This window comes from Oncorhynchus nerka, linkage group LG11, assembly GCF_034236695.1.
Source record: "Oncorhynchus nerka isolate Pitt River linkage group LG11, Oner_Uvic_2.0, whole genome shotgun sequence".
In the NCBI taxonomy this organism is placed as follows: domain Eukaryota; kingdom Metazoa; phylum Chordata; class Actinopteri; order Salmoniformes; family Salmonidae; genus Oncorhynchus; species Oncorhynchus nerka.
Genome location: NC_088406.1, coordinates 43504577 through 43528524, shown reverse-complemented (window position 1 = coordinate 43528524; position 23948 = coordinate 43504577). Strand labels below are relative to the sequence as shown.

Genomic DNA, 23948 nt, shown 5'->3' with positions numbered 1-23948 from the left:
CCCATCCACACCTCCAGTCCAGTCCAGCCTCACCTCTCAGTCTAGCCCATCCACACCTCCAGCCCCCAGCCCAGTCCAGCCTCACCCCTCAGTCTAGCCCATCCACACCTCCAGCCCCCCAGCCCAGTCGTCTCACCTCTCAGTCTAGCCCATCCACACCTCCAGCCCCCAGCCCAGTCCAGCCTCACCCCTCAGTCTAGCCCATCCACACCTCCAGCCCCCCAGCCCAGTCGTCTCACCTCTCAGTCTAGCCCATCCACACCACCAGCCCAGTCCAGTCTCACCTCTCAGTCTAGCCCATCCACACCTCCAGTCCAGTCCAGTCTCACCTCTCAGTCTAGTCCATCCACACCTCCAGCCCCGCAGCCCAGTCTCACCTCTCAGTCTAGCCCATCCACACCACCAGCCCAGTCCAGTCTCACCTCTCAGTCTAGCCCATCCACACCTCCAGCCCAGTCCAGTCTCACCTCTCAGTCTAGCCCATCCACACCTCCAGCCCAGTCCAGTCTCACCTCTCAGTCTAGCCCACCCACACCTCCAGCCCAGTCCAGTCTCACCTCTCAGTCTAGCCCATCCACACCTCCAGCCCCCCAGCCCAGTCCAGCCTCACCCCTCAGTCTAGCCCATCCACACCTCCAGCCCAGTCCAGTCTCACCTCTCAGTCTAGCCCATCCACACCTCCAGCCCCCCAGCCCAGTCCAGCCTCACCCCTCAGTCTAGCCCATCCACACCTCCAGCCCCCCAGCCCAGTCGTCTCACCTCTCAGTCTAGCCCATCCACACCACCAGCCCAGTCCAGTCTCACCTCTCAGTCTAGCCTATCCACACCTCCAGCCCCCAGCCCAGTCCAGCCTCACCTCTCAGTCTAGCCCATCCACACCTCCAGCCCCCAGCCCAGTCCAGCCTCACCCCTCAGTCTAGCCCATCCACACCTCCAGCCCCCAGCCCAGTCGTCTCACCTCTCAGTCTAGCCCATCCACACCACCAGCCCAGTCCAGTCTCACCTCTCAGTCTAGCCCATCCACACCTCCAGTCCAGTCCAGTCTCACCTCTCAGTCTAGTCCATCCACACCTCCAACCCCGCAGCCCAGTCTCACCTCTCAGTCTAGCCCATCCACACCACCAGCCCAGTCCAGTCTCACCTCTCAGTCTAGCCCATCCACACCTCCAGCCCAGTCCAGTCTCACCTCTCAGTCTAGCCCATCCACACCTCCAGCCCAGTCCAGTCTCACATCTCAGTCTAGCCCACCCACACCTCCAGCCCAGTCCAGTCTCACCTCTCAGTCTAGCCCATCCACACCTCCAGCCCCCCAGCCCAGTCCAGCCTCACCCCTCAGTCTAGCCCATCCACACCTCCAGCCCCCCAGCCCAGTCCAGCCTCACCTCTCAGTCTAGCCCATCCACACCTCTAGCCCCCCAGCCCAGTCCAGCCTCACCCCTCAGTCTAGCCCATCCACACCTCCAGCCCCCCAGCCCAGTCCAGCCTCACCTCTCAGTCTAGCCCATCCACACCTCCAGCCCCCCAGCCCAGTCCAGCCTCACCCCTTGGAGGGTTGGAGCGAGCAGTCGCATCCGCACTTCGGTCTGCAGGTAGTATAACTTTTAATTACATTTCATTATAGTACAACGGTTTGATTTGTCTAATCTTAGCAATTTCTTCTTAGCTAGCTACATAGCCGTCTTTGTATCAAAGATAATTGCGTAATTATCGTATTTCGTCGTCCTAACGTAGTCTACACTGCTATCTGCCCAGCAGCTAGCCAGCTAGCTAACGTCCACCGTCTACTGAATAGCAGCACTGTAGAAACTATTACCCTCAACTGAACGACTTGATTAGTGTAGTGTTAGCTAGCTACATAGTTGTCTTTGCTGTCTTCGTAGCCAAGATAATTGTGTAGTTTAGAGCGTGTAGTTTTAGAGTGATTATCTTAATTTACCGAGGTTAGCTAGCCAACTATTTGTCGTCCTTAACGTAGGAGACACTGCTAGCTAGCCAACAGCTAGCCAACGTCTACCGAATAGAACTCAACAACCCGGTCGCATTCCGCCTCGCTCCACAGGTAGTATCACATTTTCATTTCATTTCATTACAGTACAACGGTTTGATTTGTTGATCGTAGCTAGCTACATAGCTAGCTACATAGCCGTCTCTGTATCAAAGATAATTGTGTAGTCTAGGGCGATTTTCTAGGTTAGCTAGCCAGCTATTGTCGTTCTTTTAACGCAACGTAACGTAATCAACACTGCTAGCTAGCCAGCTAGCCCCCGAATCAACAATGCAGCCACTGCCAGCTAGCCTACAAAGTCAACAACGCAGCCACTGCCAGCTAGCCTACTTCAGCAGTACTGTATCATTTTAATCATTTTAGTCAATAAGATTCTTGCTACGTAAGCTCAACTTTCTGAACATTCGAGACGTGTAGTCCACTTGTCATTCCAATCTCCTTTGCATTAGCGTAGCCTCTTCTGTAGCCTGTCAACTATGTGTCTGTCTATCCCTGTTCTCTCCTCTCTGCACAGACCATACAAACGCTCCACACCGCGTGGCCGCGGCCACCCTAATCTGGTGGTCCCAGCGCGCACGACCCACGTGGAGTTCCAGGTCTCCGGTAGCCTCTGGAACTGCCGATCTGCGGCCAACAAGGCAGAGTTCATCTCAGCCTATGCCTCCCTCCAGTCCCTCGACTTCTTGGCACTGACGGAAACATGGATCACCACAGATAACACTGCTACTCCTACTGCTCTCTCTTCGTCCGCCCACGTGTTCTCGCACACCCGAGAGCTTCTGGTCAGCGGGGTGGTGGCACCGGGATCCTCATCTCTCCCAAGTGGTCATTCTCTCTTTCTCCCCTTACCCGTCTGTCTATCGCCTCCTTTGAATTCCATGCTGTCACAGTTACCAGCCCTTTCAAGCTTAACATCCTTATCATTTATCGCCCTCCAGGTTCCCTCGGAGAGTTCATCAATGAGCTTGATGCCTTGATAAGCTCCTTTCCTGAGGACGGCTCACCTCTCACAGTTCTGGGCGACTTTAACCTCTCCACGTCTACCTTTGACTCATTCCTCTCTGCCTCCTTCTTTCCACTCCTCTCCTCTTTTGACCTCTCCCTCTCACCTTCCCCCCTACTCACAAGGCAGGCAATACGCTCGACCTCATCTTTACTAGATGCTGTTCTTCCACTAACCTCATTGCAACTCCCCTCCAAGTCTCCGACCACTACCTTGTATCCTTTTCCCTCTCGCTCTCATCCAACACTTCCCACACTGCCCCTACTCGGATGGTATCGCGCCGTCCCAACCTTCGCTCTCTCTCCCCGCTACTCTCTCCTCTTCCATCCTATCATCTCTTCCCTCTGCTCAAACCTTCTCCAACCTTTCTCCTGATTCTGCCTCCTCAACCCTCCTCTCCTCCCTTTCTGCATCCTTTGACTCTCTATGTCCCCTATCCTCCAGGCCGGCTCGGTCCTCCCCTCCCGCTCCGTGGCTCGACGACTCATTGCGAGCTCACAGAACAGGGCTCCGGGCAGCCGAGCAGAAATGGAGGAAAACTCGCCTCCCTGCGGACCTGGCATCCTTTCACTCCCTCCTCTCTACATTTTCCTCTTCTGTCTCTGCTGCTAAAGCCACTTTCTACCACTCTAAATTCCAAGCATCTGCCTCTAACCCTAGGAAGCTCTTTGCCACCTTCTCCTCCCTCCTGAATCCTCCTCCCCCTCCCCCCCTCCTCCCTCTCTGCAGATGACTTCGTCAACCATTTTGAAAAGAAGGTCGACGACATCCGATCCTCGTTTGCTAAGTCAAACGACACCGCTGGTTCTGCTCACACTGCCCTACCCTGTGCTCTGACCTCTTTCTCCCTCTCTCTCCAGATGAAATATCGCGTCTTGTGACGGCCGGCCGCCCAACAACCTGCCCGCTTGACCCTATCCCCTCCTCTCTTCTCCAGAACATTTCCGGAGACCTTCTCCCTTACCTCACCTCGCTCATCAACTCATCCCTGACCGCTGGCTACGTCCCTTCCGTCTTCAAGAGAGCGAGAGTTGCACCCCTTCTGAAAAAACCTACACTCGATCCCTCCGATGTCAACAACTACAGACCAGTATCCCTTCTTTCTTTTCTCTCCAAAACCCTTGAACGTGCCGTCCTTGGCCAGCTCTCCCGCTATCTCTCTCAGAATGACCTTCTTGATCCAAATCAGTCAGGTTTCAAGACTAGTCATTCAACTGAGACTGCTCTTCTCTGTATCACGGAGGCCCTCCGCACTGCTAAAGCTAACTCTCTCTCCTCTGCTCTCATCCTTCTAGACCTATCGGCTGCCTTCGATACTGTGAACCATCAGATCCTCCTCTCCACCCTCTCCGAGTTGGGCATCTCCGGCGCGGCCCACGCTTGGATTGCGTCCTACCTGACAGGTCGCTCCTACCAGGTGGCGTGGCGAGAATCCGTCTCCTCACCACGTGCTCTCACCACTGGTGTCCCCCAGGGCTCTGTTCTAGGCCCTCTCCTATTCTCGCTATACACCAAGTCACTTGGCTCTGTCATAACCTCACATGGTCTCTCCTATCATTGCTATGCAGACGACACACAATTAATCTTCTCCTTTCCCCTTCTGATGACCAGGTGGCGAATCGCATCTCTGCATGTCTGGCAGACATATCAGTGTGGATGACGGATCACCACCTCAAGCTGAACCTCGGCAAGACGGAGCTGCTCTTCCTCCCGGGAAGGACTGCCCGTTCCATGATCTCGCCATCACGGTTGACAACTCCACTGTGTCCTCCTCCCAGAGCGCTAAGAACCTTGGCGTGATCCTGGACAACAACCTGTCGTTCTCAACTAACATCAAGGCGGTGGCCCGTTCCTGTAGGTTCATGCTCTACAACATCCGCAGAGTACGACCCTGCCTCACACAGGAAGCGGCGCAGGTCCTAATCCAGGCACTTGTCATCTCCCGTCTGGATTACTGCAACTCGCTGTTGGCTGGGCTCCCTGCCTGTGCCATTAAACCCCTACAACTCATCCAGAACGCCGCAGCCCGTCTGGTGTTCAACCTTCCCAAGTTCTCTCACGTCACCCCGCTCCTCCGCTCTCTCCACTGGCTTCCAGTTGAAGCTCGCATCCGCTACAAGACCATTGTGCTTGCCTACGGAGCTGTGAGGGAACGGCACCTCAGTACCTCCAGGCTCTGATCAGGCCCTACACCCAAACAAGGGCACTGCGTTCATCCACCTCTGGCCTGCTCGCCTCCCTACCACTGAGGAAGTACAGTTCCCGCTCAGCCCAGTCAAAACTGTTCGCTGCTCTGGCCCCCAATGGTGGAACAAACTCCCTCACGACGCCAGGACAGCGGAGTCAATCACCACCTTCCGAAGACACCTGAAACCCCACCTCTTTAAGGAATACCTAGGATAGGATAAAGTAATCCTTCTCACCCCCCCTTAAAAGATGTAGATGCACTATTGTAAAGTGGCTGTTCCACTGGATGTCATAAGGTGAATGCACCAATTTGTAAGTCGCTCTGGATAAGAGCGTCTGCTAAATGACTTAAATGTAAATGTAAATGTAGCCCATCCACACCTCCAGCCCCCCAGCCCAGTCCAGCCTCACCTCTCAGTCTAGCCCATCCACACCTCCAGCCCCCAGCCCAGTCCAGCCTCACCCCTCAGTCTAGCCCATCCACACCTCCAGCCCCCAGCCCAGTCCAGCCTCACCTCTCAGTCTAGCCCATCCACACCTCCAGCCCCCAGCCCAGTCCAGCCTCACCCCTCAGTCTAGCCCATCCACACCTCCAGCCCCCCAGCCCAGTCCAGTCTCACCCCTCAGTCTAGCCCATCCACACCACCAGCCCAGTCCAGTCTCACCTCTCAGTCTAGCCCATCCACACCACCAGCCCAGTCCAGTCTCACCTCTCAGTCTAGCCCATCCACACCTCCAGCCCAGTCCAGTCTCACCTCTCAGTCTAGCCCATCCACACCACCAGCCCAGTCCAGTCTCACCTCTCAGTCTAGCCCATCCACACCTCCAGCCCCCAGCCCAGTCTCACCTCTCAGTCTAGCCCATCCACACCACCAGCCCAGTCCAGTCTCACCTCTCAGTCTAGCCCATCCACACCTCCAGCCCCCCAGCCCAGTCTCACCTCTCAGTCTAGCCCATCCACACCACCAGCCCAGTCCAGTCTCACCTCTCAGTCTAGCCCATCCACACCTCCAGCCCAGTCCAGTCTCACCTCTCAGTCTAGCCCATCCACACCTCCAGCCCAGTCCAGTCTCACCTCTCAGTCTAGCCCATCCACACCTCCAGCCCCCCAGCCCAGTCTCACCTCTCAGTCTAGCCCATCCACACCACCAGCCCAGTCCAGTCTCACCTCTCAGTCTAGCCCATCCACACCTCCAGCCCCCCAGCCCAGTCTCACCTCTCAGTCTAGCCCATCCACACCTCCAGCCCAGTCCAGTCTCACCTCTCAGTCTAGCCCATCCACACCTCCAGCCCCCCAGCCCAGTCTCACCTCTCAGTCTAGCCCATCCACACCACCAGCCCAGTCCAGTCTCACCTCTCAGTCTAGCCCATCCACACCTCCAGCCCAGTCCAGTCTCACCTCTCAGTCTAGCCCATCCACACCTCCAGCCCAGTCCAGTCTCACCTCTCAGTCTAGCCCATCCACACCTCCAGCCCAGTCCAGTCTCACCTCTCAGTCTAGCCCATCCACACCTCCAGCCCAGTCCAGTATCACCTCTCAGTCTAGCCCATCCACACCACCAGCCCAGTCCCACCTCTCAGTCTAGCCCATCCACACCTCCAGCCCAGTCCAGTCTCACCTCTCAGTCTAGCCCATCCACACCTCCAGCCCAGTCCAGTCTCACCTCTCAGTCTAGCCCATCCACACCTCCAGCCCAGTCCAGTCTCACCCCTCAGTCTAGCCCATCCACACCTCCAGCCCAGTCCAGTCTCACCTCTCAGTCTAGCCCATCCACACCACCAGCCCAGTCCAGTCTCACCTCTCAGTCTAGCCCATACACACCACCAGCCCAGTCCAGTCTCACCTCTCAGTCTAGCCCATCCACACCTCCAGCCCCCCAGTCCAGTCTCACCTCTCAGTCTAGCCCATCCACACCTCCAGCCCCCAGTCGAGTCTCACCTCTCAGTCTAGCCCATCCACACCTCCAGCCCCCCAGTCCAGTCTCACCTCTCAGTCTAGGCCATCCACACCTCCAGCCCCCCAGTCCAGTCTCACCTCTCAGTCTAGCCCATCCACACCTCCAGCCCCCCAGTCCAGTCTCACCTCTCAGTCTAGCCCATCCACACCACCAGCCCAGTCCAGTCTCACCTCTTTGCCCGTCAAGATGTGCCTGGCCAGCTTGACCTTGGCGAAGTTGCCCTTGCCGATGGTCTTGAGCAGACGGTAGTTGCCGATGTGCGGCTGCTCGTCCGAACATGAGGCGATAGAGTTCCGGCATCGTGCTCCGAGTGATCTGCTCGACCAACCGGTGCTTTTCTCCGAGCGGCTCGTCGAGAGAGAGGTATGCTGTGAAAAGAGACAGGGGTCATAAACACAATGCAAAACAATCTAGCTGCATCGCATCTTGACATCAATGGCGTGAAATCACATTCTGGGCCAATACATGATTCTAGAACACATACAAGTGATTTAAGCACACATCATCTAAGAAATCCTGGTGATCTAGAACCCCCAAATGTCTACACATCTGAAACTACCAAAGGCAACATTTGTAATGGTTTTGTGTAATGGAATTGTTCATGTCGATTGTTGAGTGGCCATGAGTAATGCATCAGTGTCGGTTGAGAAAAACCTGTTGATGGGATTAGAGAACGCTATTGGGCTGATAGTAAATACTGAGTAGCGCCAAGCTAGCTAGCACATTAACACATATGGGTTAGCAGTGGCTCATGAGGCCTGTGGAAGCCAAGGAAGGCAGCTAATCTCATTCCACCCCGCATTGCTGGCATTCTTCACACGCATGCTCCTCAGGTCATAAAATAGAAACGAGTGTCGTGGCCCAATTTGGCATCTCCTAATCGATCTGCTCTGGAATGCTCGACACCACACTGTAGCGCACGGCAAGCTGCGTTCACACGCCAACGCGACATGACGGCTCAACATTCCTCCTACACAGAGCCCTGGCTCGTTGGGTTACCCATCAGAGCATGTTCCAAGTCAACAAAGAATAAATGGAGAGTTTGGATAACACAATCTATGACAGCATTTATTAGAATCATTTCAAATAACTATCGACATTTTGAGAATAGTTTGGATAAGAGTCACAGCATGGTGTTCCTGAAGCAATAGTGTCATTTCAGAGAGATTACACTTTACAACGTGGTGTCACTAATGACTTTAGGATACAGTGCCAATGCAGGTGAATAATGAAAAAGAGAGGGAGGAGGGAAGGGACAAGTGGAGGGACAAGGTTAAAATATTTTTCATCAACTGAATAATTTAGGTGAGGTGTGGTGAGGGAAGGGACATGTGGGGCCCCTAATGGAATAGGGCAGGAGAGGGGTGCATTCGGGTGGTTTCTAAGATGTGACCTTTCTCCTTTCCTAGTGATTTTACCTTGATCTCATTTGAAAAGATCACAGTGTTCAAGGTAAAGTGGGTGGGAAAAGGAAAAGCGAGAAAGAGGATCGCGTTTGAATGAATCAAACCGTCCTCATTTACTCCTCGTTCACTCTGATGTCTGTAAACTGAAATATAAATCATGAATGAAGTAACATTTGACCATGTATCCATATTTCCAGAGGAACTCACTATAATGAAGATAATTATGATTTTGTGGTATATAAATCGTGTTACGCCAACGGTTCAGCGAACATCCCAAAATTAGTTTAAACAGTCAAACCACAACATTATATTTAGACGGAGCTATGATGACATTAATCAACAACGCTTCCGCAAAGAATACTCCTCTTCATCCTTGGCAAACTAACGTAGGTAAGGACTAATAGAGCGTCCTTCCCTTGATCATTCAATAAATCTGAAAGCGGTTTTCCTTGCTACCTGTCAAAAACGCCCAGGTCACTTAAGGCATTAGGAACTTTAAATAGCCTCAAAGGACTATTCAATGCACCCAGAGAGATAGACGTGAGATTAAAAAGACAGATGCAAGCGGGGTGAGGCCCAAAATCTCATCAGTATCCCCAAGCACAACCAGTTCCCAGCTTCAGACCACAGCCAGGCTAGCACAGGGAAGGCATAGTGTATAACCTTCCGACAGAATAGTGCACACTCATTCCCAGGAGAGATCCCGCTACCTGACTGAGACCAACTGTCTTTCTTTAAAACACACACGTCATTACCGGCTGTGACCGGGAGTTTCATGGGGCGGCGCACAGTTGGCCCAGCATCGTCCGGGTTAGGGGGGGGGTTTGGCCGGAGGGGCTTTACTTGGCTCATCGCGCTCTAGCAACTCCTTGTGGCGGGCCGGGCGCCTGCAGAATGACTTCAGTCGTCAGCTGAACGGTGTTTCCTCTGACACATTGGTGCAGCTGGCTTCCGGGTTAAGCGGGCGGGTGTTAATAAGCGCGGTTTGGCAGGTAATGTTTCGTAGGACGCATGGCTCGACCTTTGCCCTTCCCGAGCCCGTTGGGGAGTTGCAGTAAACTTTTTTTTTTAAAGAACACAAACACGCAGAGACACCAACTCACGCAACCATAAATGTGCAATGTACAAGCAAGCGCACAAGCCTTAACCCCAGATCAGCACATCAGGTGAAACAGAGCACTTGGTGCTGCATTAGACTACTCTTGGCAGAGCCCTTTCAACCCCCCCATCCCCCTCAACCAGTCTGGTTTATCACTCCTCTCATCCACCTGTTCCCATGTCGTGTCCCTCGCTCGTTCGCTCCCAAGGGAAGGAGGAGAGCTCCTATTGGGCATCGTCTCTAACCGGGCTCCATTGTCCCTGCCTGCATCCCTATCCCGCTGGGTGTGACAAGACCTCAAGTTAGCCTCCTCCCCTTCATCTACCCCTCCCCAAAAAACAAATCAATTCGGCTCCCTCTCCTCTCCATACCCGAGCCCAACCATCTTTTGTCTAGTGTTGGTATATTTCTCTCATTTTCAGCCAACCTCACAATCTGGGTTTCTCTCTTTCCCCCGCCCCTTTCCATTTTCCCCTTTCAAGGAGATCCCATCGATTCTCTCTCTCCGTCCGATTGCCACGCCAATGCATTCAGATAGAGGGATGAAGGCTGAGGGCAGAGGGCTGAGTACGAGATGGTGTCGCTGATAGATACATAGAGAGACTGGAAAGGTGGGTGGGGCAAGACTAGAGAGACATTTGGCATAGGGCGGCTGGGGATACTCTAACCCCAATAAAACAAAATCGCATCTTGATATCCAAGCCAGGACGTCTTTCTGCACCGTTTTCCTAAAACCAAACTGTCCATTGTTTCAATCCACACCTTTTCTAATGAAACAATGCAGGATGCATGTTGTAGCAGTCCAACAGAGTAGGGTCACAGACAAGTCTTGGAGGTGAAACTGAACAACAACAAAAACGTCAACAACAAAAGACAAGTGACTATAAGCCTGTGATTTTTACTTGTTTGTTGCTACAACAATGTTCTGTGTGGGCCATGAGAACCCTGGAGGGTGAAGGCCAGAATAATCAAGTGTGAGAGATTGGATCTGTTTGAGTGTAAACAATAGGGAATGGATAGAATCTCAAATGTTCCACAAAATAACATTCAACCAGCTGAAATAAATGGAAGGTGCTGCTGGGTCAAAAGAGAATTAGTCATAGTCAAGTAGATAGAAGGAGATACAGGTCGTGTCATAGCCCACAACTACATCAACAGGAAGTGACATGAACACCAGTACACCCAACAAGTATGCTATACCTGTGTCTAGTCTAAGTTCTGTCGCTCTCAACCATGTCCTTCTATAAAAGAAGCTGGTAAAATAGAGAAAGAATTTCAGGCTCAAGGCTTCACCTCCCTCAGAGGAAAGTAAGTCCAGACCCAGTCATATGATGGCAGCCTGGAGGTACACTCAGTTTCCTGTGCATCACTGGGCAAGGTGAGGGCAGCCCTGAGATATTAGGTCAGTGTGGCAACCTACAAGAAATGCATACAGGCCAATAAAAGCCTGTAAGCGTAGGTTAGCATGAGTGCCAACATGTATAAATCCTTCGGATAGGCTACATGGCAATCTGTACCATCTGTGTCTATGGGCATACGACTGTAAACAAATGTGAACCACTTCCATCTTTGAGTAAGGCTGGACAGTGCTTGGGGGCTATGTTCGCCTCTGATCACATGGATAGTGTGCGGCATAATAAAACAATAGGAGGCATCCTGCTAAGCTTTGCTGTGCAGTTTGCCTGACGTGGGTGGGGAGGGATGATGATTGGTCAGGGTTACACCATCCCGCCACCACGCATTCCGTCTTTGCACAATGCCCTCCACCCCATAAACCCCTCTCAGACTTACTCTCTCTGCCTGTGATGGGTGTTTCACTCAGACTGGATCTGTCCATAGAGTATGATCTCACTGTAACCTCAAGAAAAATATGATGGCATATGAATTGTTACCAATGACAAAATCTATGTCTCTCTTACCAATGTGGATGGTTGGAATGTCTCTGTTCATAAATGCTTGAAATATAGCCTCTCTAGCACCCATCTAAGAGGACTTGGGCAACAGGAAGTTCTGACACTAGCCAGCGTCACTTACTGTCCTGAAGAGCACGGTGACATGCCACGTTGTCACATCATCAAACTGTGCAGTGTTTCCTGGACTGGCTGACAAGGAAATCCAGCTCGGTAAAAAACAGTGTGAATATGACAGCGTCCAAAAATGTTGATTATTTTTGGCCAAAACATATATCCCAATATTCACTGGCAGGCAGCTGCATTAGGGAACCTGACTGAACCAATATTAGGCTACTTTACTCACTGGCACCAAGCTAGTAGATACATTGACAGATCTTTTGCTCTGTCGTGCATAAATCAGACTGAGCTAGTGAACTATAGTTTCTTCTGCCCGTATCAATCCCCATCAATAACTTTTAGTTCCACAGCAGTTACATGTCAGTACATTTTCACACAAAACCTGCTTTGCCGTTAATCCAGAACATTGACTGATCTTTTGGCAAACACCGTTGTGTTGGTTGAGGGCAGATTAGTTTGCAGCAATGACCTAACATGCTCTATTCTATGGGTGTCCCAGACAGTCTGCTCTGCTGCCTGCCAGTGAATTCTACAGCATGACTCATGACTGAATGTACTCTCCTCAGTCAGTCCAGTCGGTAAACTACCACTGGGGTTTTACCAGAACCATGAGCAACAGAGCTGAGAAGCCACTGCGGATAATGGCTCCAGAACACTAGACACACACAGGCACTGCAGCCAGTGTTGTTCACAGCACACGTCTCACCTTGGCGTCAGATGAGAAGCCCAAACAAAACCTTGAAATGTGAAGACCATGTGCTAACGGCAAAGAACACTACAGCAGGAAAGGTCCATACCCTCAGGGCTTGTACCCTAACCAATATAATACTAGAATAACCCCTCAAGCTATCATCAGGATCATTCAATCCTAAGTATATCTCAGCACCAGAAGAGTTAGAAGTCTAACTGGAGTTAGAGTTAGAAGTCTAAGTTCTAACTGGGAAAGACACCAGTTAGAAGTCTTTCCCAAAAGTACTTGTATGAAGAACAGAAGAGAATGAGGGTCAAACTTGAATAACTTAACAATCTGCCTCTGAGGAGTGCCTGAAGCCTCCACATTCAGTACTACTTCAACAAATGCGTTCAAAACAAAATGGCCACACACACAATCCCACTTACAAATCTCTCATAGGATAAGCTTCTATACAAACTAAGCAAATTACAGATACAAATCTGTTCATGATGTATTAGGTGACAGGTTTGGGGATTCCTTCCCTTGAAGTGAATTGTCCATTGCAACAGGTCTAATAATCCCCCACATAGGCACGTGCTAGTAACACAAACACACATCAACAGAGACAGATGAAAAGAGAGAACTGAACTCTACCAGCAAGCACTTCTGCTTATTTATGTTGCCTTATTTCTCGCTGTGTCAGATATCCGTCTCTTTTTCTCTCATCCGACACACAAACCAAACACACAGTCTGCTCAGTCAGGTTCTCTAATCAATGCAACTGAGAAGCCTGAAATGAATTGAACTGATGCTCTTATCCAAAGCCACTTACAGTGCACTGCACAGCCTACACAGTTAATCTATACAACACTGCCATAAGAAACAGCCTAAACACCAGCAAGAACACAGGAGCACTGGCTCAGAGAGACAGGGCCATTAGCCTTCAATAGGAAGGTTCATTTTAGTACAGTATGCAACGTGTGGAACCGGATGCTTTGCTCACAGAACAAAACGCTGTCACGAGACTGGCCTATCACTGTAAGCCTACCATATTGCTCAACTTTTGCAATTGTGCTCTGGTCATAACCCCACACAGGAGTCGCATGGAACACATGCCTATCTGACCTTCTACTGAAGACGTTTCCAACATCAACAGATGCTTAACGTCGAGGCCAGGGGAGGACAAGCAGTACCGTGCAGTGAGACTGAGTAGGTTTATGTAAATAGGATAGATCCTACCATATTCTATGAGTCCCCTATAAAAAAAAATGAAACTAGGCATGAAATTAAACTAGGACTAATGACTCTACCATCTATATCAACAGCTACAAGTCTAGTGTCTTCAATGAGGACTGAATCTTACATTTTCCAATAATTCATCCAGATTAAATCATTTGTAATTATGAACTTTAGGTGAAGAATCTTTCCACAAAAAGGCCATTCCTTTTTTCTAAATCCAGACAATGCTCAATTTCACAGTGACCCTTCAGTTGTGGAAATTGAAACAGTTCACCCAACAGACAACCTTTTGACTTGAATGTGACACTTCTGTAATGTTCACTCAATTCATCCAGCTGAAATCTATTTCAAACTCAATGAAAATGTAGCAGTCGAACACAGGAGTGGAATGCTCTAGGGCAGCCTAGTCGCTCTGGAAAGCGACAGTAGGCCCAGGTGGAACAGATGTCTTACATGCTGACCAGACCACGTGCATGCGTTTGCATGCACCATCGCGCGCATGTTTATTTTTCCCCCCCACACCAGATGCAATCACAACACGCAGATTGAAATATCAAAACAAACTCAGAACCAAATATATTAATTTGGGGACAGGTCAAAAAGCATTAAACATTTATGGAAATTTAGCTAGTTAGCTTGCTGTTGCTAGCTCATTTGTCCTGGGATATAAACATTGGGTTGTTATTTTTCTTGAAATGCCACAACCTACCGGAGTTTAACCTCAGTTCAGCTTTCAATCACCCACATGAGTATATGCTCCTAAAAACCAATGAGGAGATGGGAGAGGCGGGACTTGCAGCGCGTCGAGCGTCACAAATAGAACCAAGTTCTATTTTAGCGCCTGGCTACGCAGACGCTCGCAAGCATTGTGGGTGCAATGATTGAATAACATGTATGTGTAAATGTATTTTGCAACGCTGGCACAAGTGACGCGTCTGGTCGGGTCAGCATATTATGCATCACTAGGTAACCTAGTTAGCTAGGGCTGGACAATATGGACAAAATATCATATCACAATATTTTTCACGTATGGCGGTATTTGAGGGTATTTTAATTTTCCTGAATATTAAAAGATCTTAATAGGCTTTATGAGTAATGCATGACACTAGAAAGGCCACACACAAGGGATTTTATTGGTCTTTCTCGGTTCTGATGGTTTTATACTCAACCAAACTAGGACAAAACTGACAGTGATGTAGTCCAATTTGTAGAACTTTGCATTTATTTAGCACTGTATTAAAATACCTTAATTAGATGGTATTGTAAAAATGTGGATCCATACCAGTATACCGGTCTTTGCAATATATTGCCCAGCCCCACACAGCCCACACTCAGACCTGGAGACACACAGGTAAAGTGACACCAGAATGCAGCAGTTACGTAACAGAGCAGGGAGCTGTGTGTGGATGTTCTTGAAGCAATTTAAATAGACTCCTGTCCTGACAGCTTTCCAACTAAACCAGTTCAACACAACCAAAGCTAGCCTGATACTTAGGCTTACTTGGTCATATAAATGGGAGTAAATCAAGTTAATTTCTACTAGACGATAGTCATCTTTAACAAGATGAGCAGGTCAAGTATAGCCCACCATTGATACAAGGTACTGTTCAATGCAAATCAATAGACTGAACAATCCTATGTGACCTGCATATCTTCAATGGGATTCGAGGAGTCCTTTTCATATAGACAGCCAAATCATGAATCCATCAATCCAAGGCCACACAATGGCTTTGTTCTGTGCCACCAAGAAAAACCTGTTAATTAATTCAGACCTGCATGTGGTTACATTATAGAGGCTGGTGAATTATTTGCAAAGGGGACAAACTATTGACAGGTAAATAAAACAAAACATTTATATGCTAAATGTATGACTAAAAGTTTGTTCACAATATTGAGCGTTCTCTGTATATTTGCAAGCTGAGCTGGATAAGAAATGTATAGAGGGAAGTAAAGGTACTGATCAAAACAACGGGGCCTACATGGGCTCCATTCATGGGACTGGCTGGGCAACTGGAGAGTGAGAGTAAAGGTCCCTCTACCAGATGGTGCTGATAGAAGCAGGAGAAGAGAGGCATACAGAGGATGCAGGGGGGTGCGAAACTGTACCAGCCCGAAGACAGCATTAGTCGCCTGACTCAAAACGACTTGGATCCCTGGGACGTGCTGGAGCGGGAGGTGCGAAGCGACTGCGATTATGCAAATCTCAAATCTGGATGACTAATGTGTGCCACCATGTGTGTTGTTAGGTTCATTATTCAAGTTATGATGATAGGGAGATAATATGCCTTTGAATAAGCATCATTAGCCTGCCCTACATACCAAATTCCTTTGCTTTACAGACATGGATTTACATTGATTAGGCTTACATAGATTGATGTACAAGGATATAGGTAGATGTCTCACACAAGGGCACAACAAAGTGAAACCACACCTGGAGTTAACATCATGTCATCTTCTGGTCAGTAGTCTATTTACTGTGTAGGCCTATTATCTATTCTAGCAGAAAGACTCATGTGGATATTGAAAATTGTGGTTGAATCAACTGTTTACTGAGCCAAATATGCTACTCTCAGCCCTGTTCAAGAAATTCCGCATTTTAGGCCAACAGCCTGACAGGTCTGATTTGTTGTTGACAATGATTTACCAAAATCTTAAAAACATGTTGAAGCCCCATGCCACCCTACACACATCCTGATACACTACGTCAACCTTCATGCAACGCGTTTTCACTCTCCCACACACCCCCAGGCTGTCCCAGGCTGTCCCACACACCCCCAGGCTGTCCCAGGCTGTCCCAGGGAACGAGACCGAGGAAGACGATACAATCTAAAATCATTTTAATTACAGATGGGTCCTTCTCGGAGGTACGGCACAAGCCACGTGATAGGAGGAGACCGGTGTGAACTTTCTTGTGTTATGCCACCTCCTTTTCTCTCAGCATAGATCTCGGATTTGGAGGGAAGTGGACTGGGAAGCGAAAGTCCCCTAAGTTTCCATTGAGCGATTTCAAACAAAAGGAACGTTTGACCCATTTGACTCCAAGAGCAGGTCAATCATTTTGATCCCTGGCCTGCAACATTTCTGTCACATAAAGGACCACCAACATGTGTTTTTTGTTAAACGGCCAGTGCAGCATACCAAATGTTTTTCCTGTGTAATGTATATACCCACACTATGAGGTTGGAATAACACTGTGAAAATGATAATGCCCTTTTAGCGTAAGAGCTGTTTGAAACGTCTTGCTGGGATCAAGTGTTGGCCTGCCTGGTGACATCACCATGTGGTAAACTAGTTAATAGATGAGTTAATCATATGAAAGAGAGTTCCAAACCACTCTGCCAATAAGAGCTAGTTTTCAGTTATCCCTTCCCCACAAACCACTCACAGACAGTTCTATCAAAATTCTTGAATGAGAAATTGCTCTTTGCTAAGAAGCTATGTGTTTCTTTTTGACTATTGTAATTCAAAACAATCACAGTAAGGTACTTAATTTTTACCCAAAAATGATTTGATATGGAGATTAAAAACATCTGCATTGAAACTTTAAGATGTTCACTTGGGGATAGAATAGTATAGTATTGTCTCAGTGCAGAAACATTTTGACCATATCAAAAACATTAGGTGTGATGAGAGGAGTCTGCTCATTTGATTATCTGTGCTGTAAAGGTAATCCAGTTTAACAGTGTGGCATCACTACAGACCCAGGTTCGATCCCAAGCTGTATCGCAGCCGGCCGCGACCGTGAGACCCATGAGGCGGCGCACAATCGGACCAGCGTCGTCTGGGTTAGGGGATGGTTTGGCCGGCCGGGATTTTCTTGTCCCATCGTGCTGTAGTGACTCCTTGTGGCAGGCCAAGCACCTGAAAGCTGACCTCGATCGCCAGCTGGACGGTGTTTCCTCCGAAACATTAGTGTGGCTGGCTTCCTGGTTAAGTTAGCAGTGTATCAAGAAGCAGTGTGGCTTGGCAGGGTTGTGTTTTGGGGGACGCATGGCTCTCGACCTTCGCCTCTCCTGAGTCTGTAGGGGAGTTGCAGCGATGGGACAAGACTGTAACTACCATTTGGATATCACAAAATTGGGGAGAAAAAGGGGTAAAAGTAAAAAAAAATAATAATAATAATAATAAATAGTTTAGCAGTGTCACAATGACAATATTTAAGTCAAATAAAGTAAAAGGTTATTGTCACATGCGCCAAATACAACAGGTGTAGACTTAACTGTGAAATGTTTGCTACAAGCCCTTCCCAATGACGCAGAACTAAAAAATATAAGACAAATAAAAATATTAACACAAGAGGAATAAAATACACAAGAATGGAGGTATATACAGGGAGTACCAAGACCAGATCTATGTGCAGGGGTACGAGGTATTTGAGCTAGATATGTACATGAAGGCAGGGTAAAGTGACGAGGCATCAGGATAGATAATAATAAAAGTAAAATAAAGAACAGAGTAGCAGCAGCAAATTATGAGTCTAAAAGTGCCTGTATGTATGTATGTATGTATGTATGTATGTATGTATGTTTGTGTTGTGTCGGTATGCGTGTGCGAGCGTGTGTGTGTGTATGTGTACGTGAGCGAGCGTGTGTGTGTGTGTGTATATGTGTGTTTAGCAGTCTTATGGCTATTTAGCAGTCTTATGGCATGGGGTAGATGCAGTCTCGGAGCCTGTTGTTCTGAGAGCCAATGCTCTGGTACCATTTGCCGGATGGTTGCAGAGTAAACAGTCTATGGCTTGGATGGCTGGGACACCGCCTGATATAAAGGTCATGGATGGCAAGGAGCTCTGCTCCAGTGATGTATTGGACTGTCCGCACCACCATCTGTAGCACTTTGTGGTCAAGGGTGGTGCATTTTCCATACCAAGAGGTGATGCAGCGAGGCAAAGATGCTCTCGATGGTGCAGCTGTAGGGATCCGAGGATCCATGCGAAAATATTTTTGGCCTCCTGAGGGGGGAAAGGCGCTGTAGTGCCCTCTTCACAACTGTGTGTGTGTGTGTACCCTGTCAAGTCCTTAGTGATGTGGACACCAAGGAACTTGAAGCTCTCGACCCGCTTCACTACAGCCCCGTCGATGAGGATGGGGGTGTGCTCTCCCCTCTTTCTCCTGTAGTCCATGATTAGCTCCTTGGTCTGACGTTGAGGGAGAGGTTGTTGTCATGGCAGAGGTGTTGGTGCCTACCCTCACCACCTGGGGCCTTCCCGTCAGGAAGTCCAGGATCTAGTTAAAGAGGAAGGTGTTCAGTCCCTGGGCCCCCAGCTTTGTGATGAGCTTGGAGGGGACCCAAGGTGTTGAATACTGAGCTGTAGTCTATCAACAGCATTCTCACATAGTTATTTCCCCTCTTGTCCAGGTGGGAGAGGGCAGTGTTAAGTGCAATTGAGATTGCGTCATCTGAGGATCTGGTGGGGCGCTATGCGAATTGGGAGTGGGACGGTGTCTGGGATGAGACAGACCATATTCTTCTCTGATATATCCACCTGTATAATAATGTTTTTGTCGGGGCCTCCTGGGTGATGCAGTGGTCTAGGGCACTGCATTGCAGTGCTAGCTGTGCCACCAGAGACTCTGGGTTCGTGCCCAGGCTCTGTCGCAGCCGGCCGCCACCGGGAGGTCCGTGGGGCGACGCACAATTGGCCTAGCGTCGTCCGTGTTAGGGAGGGTTTGGCCGGTAGGGATATCCTTGTCTCATCGCGTACCAGTGACTCCTGTGGTGGGCCGGGCGCAGTGCACGCTAACCAGGTTGCCATGGTGTTTCCTCCGACACATTGGTGCGGCTGGCTTCCGGGTTGGCTGCGCGCTGTGTTAAAGAAGCAGTGCGGCTTGGTTGGGTTGTGTTTCGGAGGACGCATGGCTTTCAACCTTCGTCTCTCCCGAGCCCGTACGGGAGTTGTAGCGAGGAGACAAGATAGTAACTACTAACAATTGGATACCATGAAAAGGGGGTAAATTTAAAAAATAATAATAATAATGCTTTTGTCTGGGATGATGGTGTTGATGTGTGTCATGACCAGCCTTTAAAAGTCATATAGGCAGGTTAGGCAGGTTACCTTGGAGTTCTTGGGAACAGTGACAATGGTGGTCAGCTTGAAACATGTTGGGATTACAGACTGGGACAAGGTTAGATTGAAAATGTCCTTGAAGACACTTGGCAACTGGTCTGCGCATGCTTTGAGAAAACGCCCTGTTATTCCATCTGGCCCGGCAGCCTTGCGAGTGTTAACCTGTTTAAAAGTTGTACTCACATCCGCCACGGAGAGTGAGATCACACAGTCATTCGGAACAACATAGGCTTTCACACAATACTCTGTTTTGTATTCCTTGAAGTGAGCATAAAGTGGTTGTAATTAAGAGAATCATGTTATCAAATATTTACTCTCGTATTGTCACTTGATGTGAATGGAAGTCCTTCTGGAAGTCTGTCCTTTCTGAAAAGGACAACAAGCATGACCTGCTTCATGAATGTCTCGAAGATTTCTATGCCTTTTCTTTACATATATATTTTAGAAAAACAATGTAAGCTCAGGCCATCTATTGTGTAGTACCATAATATTATCCTAATATAGCCCTACAGCCCACCAATCAACAAACATCTTGCCATGCCCTAATACTATGGATGAGGGTGGGCACAGCATGGTGAGACAGACCCTATCCCACTCTGTATATCCACCTGTCAATGATGCTTTGTTAACTAATTCAACTCAAATGCATTTTTGTTGTGAATATATCTGTCTTTTAGGGTGTCACTATTGTTTGTCACTCCTTCCAGGAAGGACAAAGTCAGTGCCCTGATAATGTGAGACCTGCTTAGATATAGGATTTGAATGGTTATTTATTGTAGCAGAGGGTGATCAACAAATAAAAGCAACAACAATCAGCAGACAATAGAACGTAATATGTTATGTGGGCGTGGCCTAATATAATTGTCTATTTATCTATTGTTCGTCTACATAAATAAAGAAATAAACTGGGGCCTGTCCAATGTTTTGATCAAAATACTGGGTGGATTGTCACACTTCTGAGTGTCTGGCCGAGGATCACTGTCAATAAACAGATAAAACTGTCTAGCTTCAAATGCCAGTCATCCGTAAAGGAGGTCTGTGCAAAACGGGTGCACTTTAAGCTCTGTTATTCTACAATGATACTGTACTGAGCAGACTAGACTCAAGCCAAACATCCCCTTCATGATTGATGGGAATTAGAAGAGGTAAACAGCTTTTTGATGGCGATTAACAAAATGTCCTCTTTTCAGCATTCCTTAAAAACAAATGTGTGAAACATAGACATTGAAACCAAAGTGACATATGTGCCTGAGAGGCTGTATACAAACCTGCCACTGCATTAGCTCGGCCACATTTGTTTCACATTGAATTGACATATTATTACATACTGGTATGACAGTGTTACAGTTGCATCATTATTGATTTCCAGATTTTCTAGGGACAGAATGTGCTCTCTCAAAATGATATATTATGGGTTATTCTGTTCACTTGAACAAAATGTACAGAGTGAATTAATTATGGTTTTAACAGCAGTGCAAATAGGCTACAGAAAGCCTTCCCCCATCAATCAATAATGATTGTATCGGCTTTATGCATCCTCCTGTCGTTTTTTAATACGTTAACTTGTCACCTTGCTTGATTCTATGCCACTGTTCCATTGATAGGGTGTAATTCACATGACTGTCTGACATAAACAAAAGCTTATATAAGACAGTAAAATGTATTAAATACTTACGAGGTCCGATTTCCGATCGTTCCCAGGTAGTGCTGCACGAGAAGACATTGTCCCTGAGGTATCCTTTCTATTAGACTAAATGGCAACTTGGTTTGTATGTAGGTATGTACAGGATTAACGTTATATTCTACCGAGGATAACAGTCGACATTGGCCGCTCCACCGCCTAGCCAGTGTTCAAAGGCAATAGACGCCAATCCTACCGGCAACCCCAGGTTCGAGAGCAGTGAGACAGAATTGTATCCTCAAACAATACTCATTTTTATTGTAAAAGGGCAGCACCGAACACGAAATTATACAGACAATTGTCTAGAAAACTGTCTGAATAGCCTACTTACTAGGCTATCCACTTCATGTTTGGCTGATTCTTCATGTGAAGAAAGGCATCAATGCTGTGCTTCATTATGGAAATAAAATGAAACCAAAATGGGTTTATTCTAACTATCGCACCATTACTATACTAAAAATATGTTTTAGAAAGCAATTATGTGTGGTCCAGTGATGCCTGTGGGTGTATGTCCGGAACACAGAAGTTTGTTATATCCAATAAAAACAATTGGCAAAACTAAAAACATAGGTCAGGTAGTCTGCGCGTACCACGACCATGGGTGGATGTCTGTCGTTGAGAAATATGTATTTTTGGGGGGGGTGCCAAATGATGCTCGCAAAACCAACCACTCCCAAGGCAAAACACTGAACGACTTAAGACTAATTGTCAACCAGCATTTCATAGTTGATTATTTAATAATTAACCGTCAACAGAAACAATACAACGACATGACAATTGCGGATAAAGCATCGGCGAATATACAGTTACCCCCTTTCTCTTTCTGTTCGCGATGGACCACTTCCGAAAAAGTAGCCGTCGAATAATAGTCAACGTTCGAAAAATTATTTATCTTTGATTCTTGCAGATATCCTTCATTACTATCAGTTGTAACATTTGCCTACATAAAAAGACATCCCCAAACTGTATGACAAGAGCAAGAAGGAAGAACGTCAAGCAAAATAATAGGCAGGGCTGCGTCGGAGGCTCAGTAACACACCCTTCCCCCATGTTCTTAAAGAGACAATTTCCCCATTCATTCATCGGTAGAACAGCAGTTACCAGCACAAACCACACGCCAACCACGTTGGCAAGCAATACTCTGTACAGTAATGTCATCACTTGACACTGCAGACAGCATCTTTTGGGCATTTGACAACAGGGGTGACAGCGCCCTATCTAAAATAGACACACTTAAACAAAGCAACAAACAAATACTGTACTTGTATTTAATTTCCCCTCCACTTGTAATTTCTATTGTTGTGAGAACAAACCATCTGTTCTCTGGTGTATAGCATTTCTATGTTTTAATCTAGCTATATTATTCACGTCTATTTATAGATTATACCAAGTGGGTGATGACAGCAGAAGCACACCACCAAAGACTATAGTCTCACCTGTACAAATCGGACACGAGAGGGTCGGGCCCATGAACACCTCATTCTGCTGTGGTCCCCGGGATCTTGCTATTTTGTTATTGAGATAGGCATATAGTGGATGTTGGTTTAGCGCTTTTCTTGGTTTTGCATGGGTGATAGAGCAGTGTGAGAGCACAGAAGAGCAGTGTGAGAAAGTGAGCCACTATTGAAACAGTGTGAACATGACAAGTTCCACGCGTCAGACTCTCTCTAATCAGCATCTAGTCCCAAAGCATCATTAGGCAGTCATTTGGGACCAAATCATTTGGAAACCGCTTTATGTGGAATTTTCAATAGTCCTAATGGGGTATGTGCAAAGGCAGGTAAAGTGTGGGTGTCAGTTGGTGCTGCTCTTTCCACAGTGTGTACCACGGAGAGAGCCTGGACATGATTGTAAGTGATGTGTGCACACGGAGTAGGTCAGGGTGATCGACCAGGGCCCAGCCCACCACTGCATCCCTGGTTGACCCTGAGGAACTAAACACACACCACCTCCAGTCAGGTCCATTGTCCAACAGAGCCTCCACTGTCTGACTCAAGACTCTTGGCAGATCTGATTTGATATGGCTTCATGAAATAATAGTATTAGTACTGTATTAATAACCCATTAGTAGTCCATTCATTCCAAACATGTTACGTTATAACTTCAGCTGAGAGAGTGTTGAACCCTTTTAACTATTTGACTTCTACGTTATAATAAAAAAAACAAAGCCCACTCAATGTAGGCCTATAATAACATGGCAACATGAACGGTCCACTGTTATCCAAACTCCAAAATTATTTACATATCCTCGGACACTGGTTGTTTCTGCGCTGACACCACTGGAGGAGAGTTACAAAGTACTGTAACTTCTCTCTATTCCAGTTGACCTACTATATTTCAGACCAAGTCATCTCAACGTTCTAATTACAATTGTTGGTAGGCAGCGCCACAGCCAACCCCCCACTGCATTCACCTCTAATCTGGCAGAGATTATGACGTCTGGAGGCACACTGGAGGCCATGCTCTGCCCTTAATCAAGAGTCTGTCCAACCCTGATGCCCAGGATGTTGTTGTTCAAAGTTTAGAAATAACTTTTTGTGAACAGAATCATCATTATATTTGATGAGCCTTGACTGTAATTCAAAAATGATTGAACATGT

The 23948-nt window shown here is 47.9% G+C and overlaps 1 protein-coding gene across 5 annotated transcripts in view; it reads right to left on the bottom strand.

The window, feature by feature from the left end:
* LOC115136923 (MAP/microtubule affinity-regulating kinase 4-like) overlaps positions 1-22399 on the bottom strand; it is a 62854-nt gene extending 40455 nt beyond the window's left edge. For 2 of the 5 annotated variants that reach the window (XM_029672835.2, XM_029672836.2), the window contains exons 1-2: positions 21343-22399; positions 7324-7521 (exon numbers count right to left, since the gene is read on the bottom strand). In XM_029672835.2, coding sequence (XP_029528695.1) covers positions 7324-7521; positions 21343-21390 — 246 coding nt within the window. In that variant the 5' untranslated portion in view covers positions 21391-22399. The remainder of the gene's footprint in view (positions 1-7323; positions 7522-21342) is intronic. The other 3 variants (XM_029672838.2, XM_029672837.2, XM_029672834.2) reach the window with 2 other exon arrangements.
* Positions 22400-23948: the final 1549 nt, after the last annotated feature.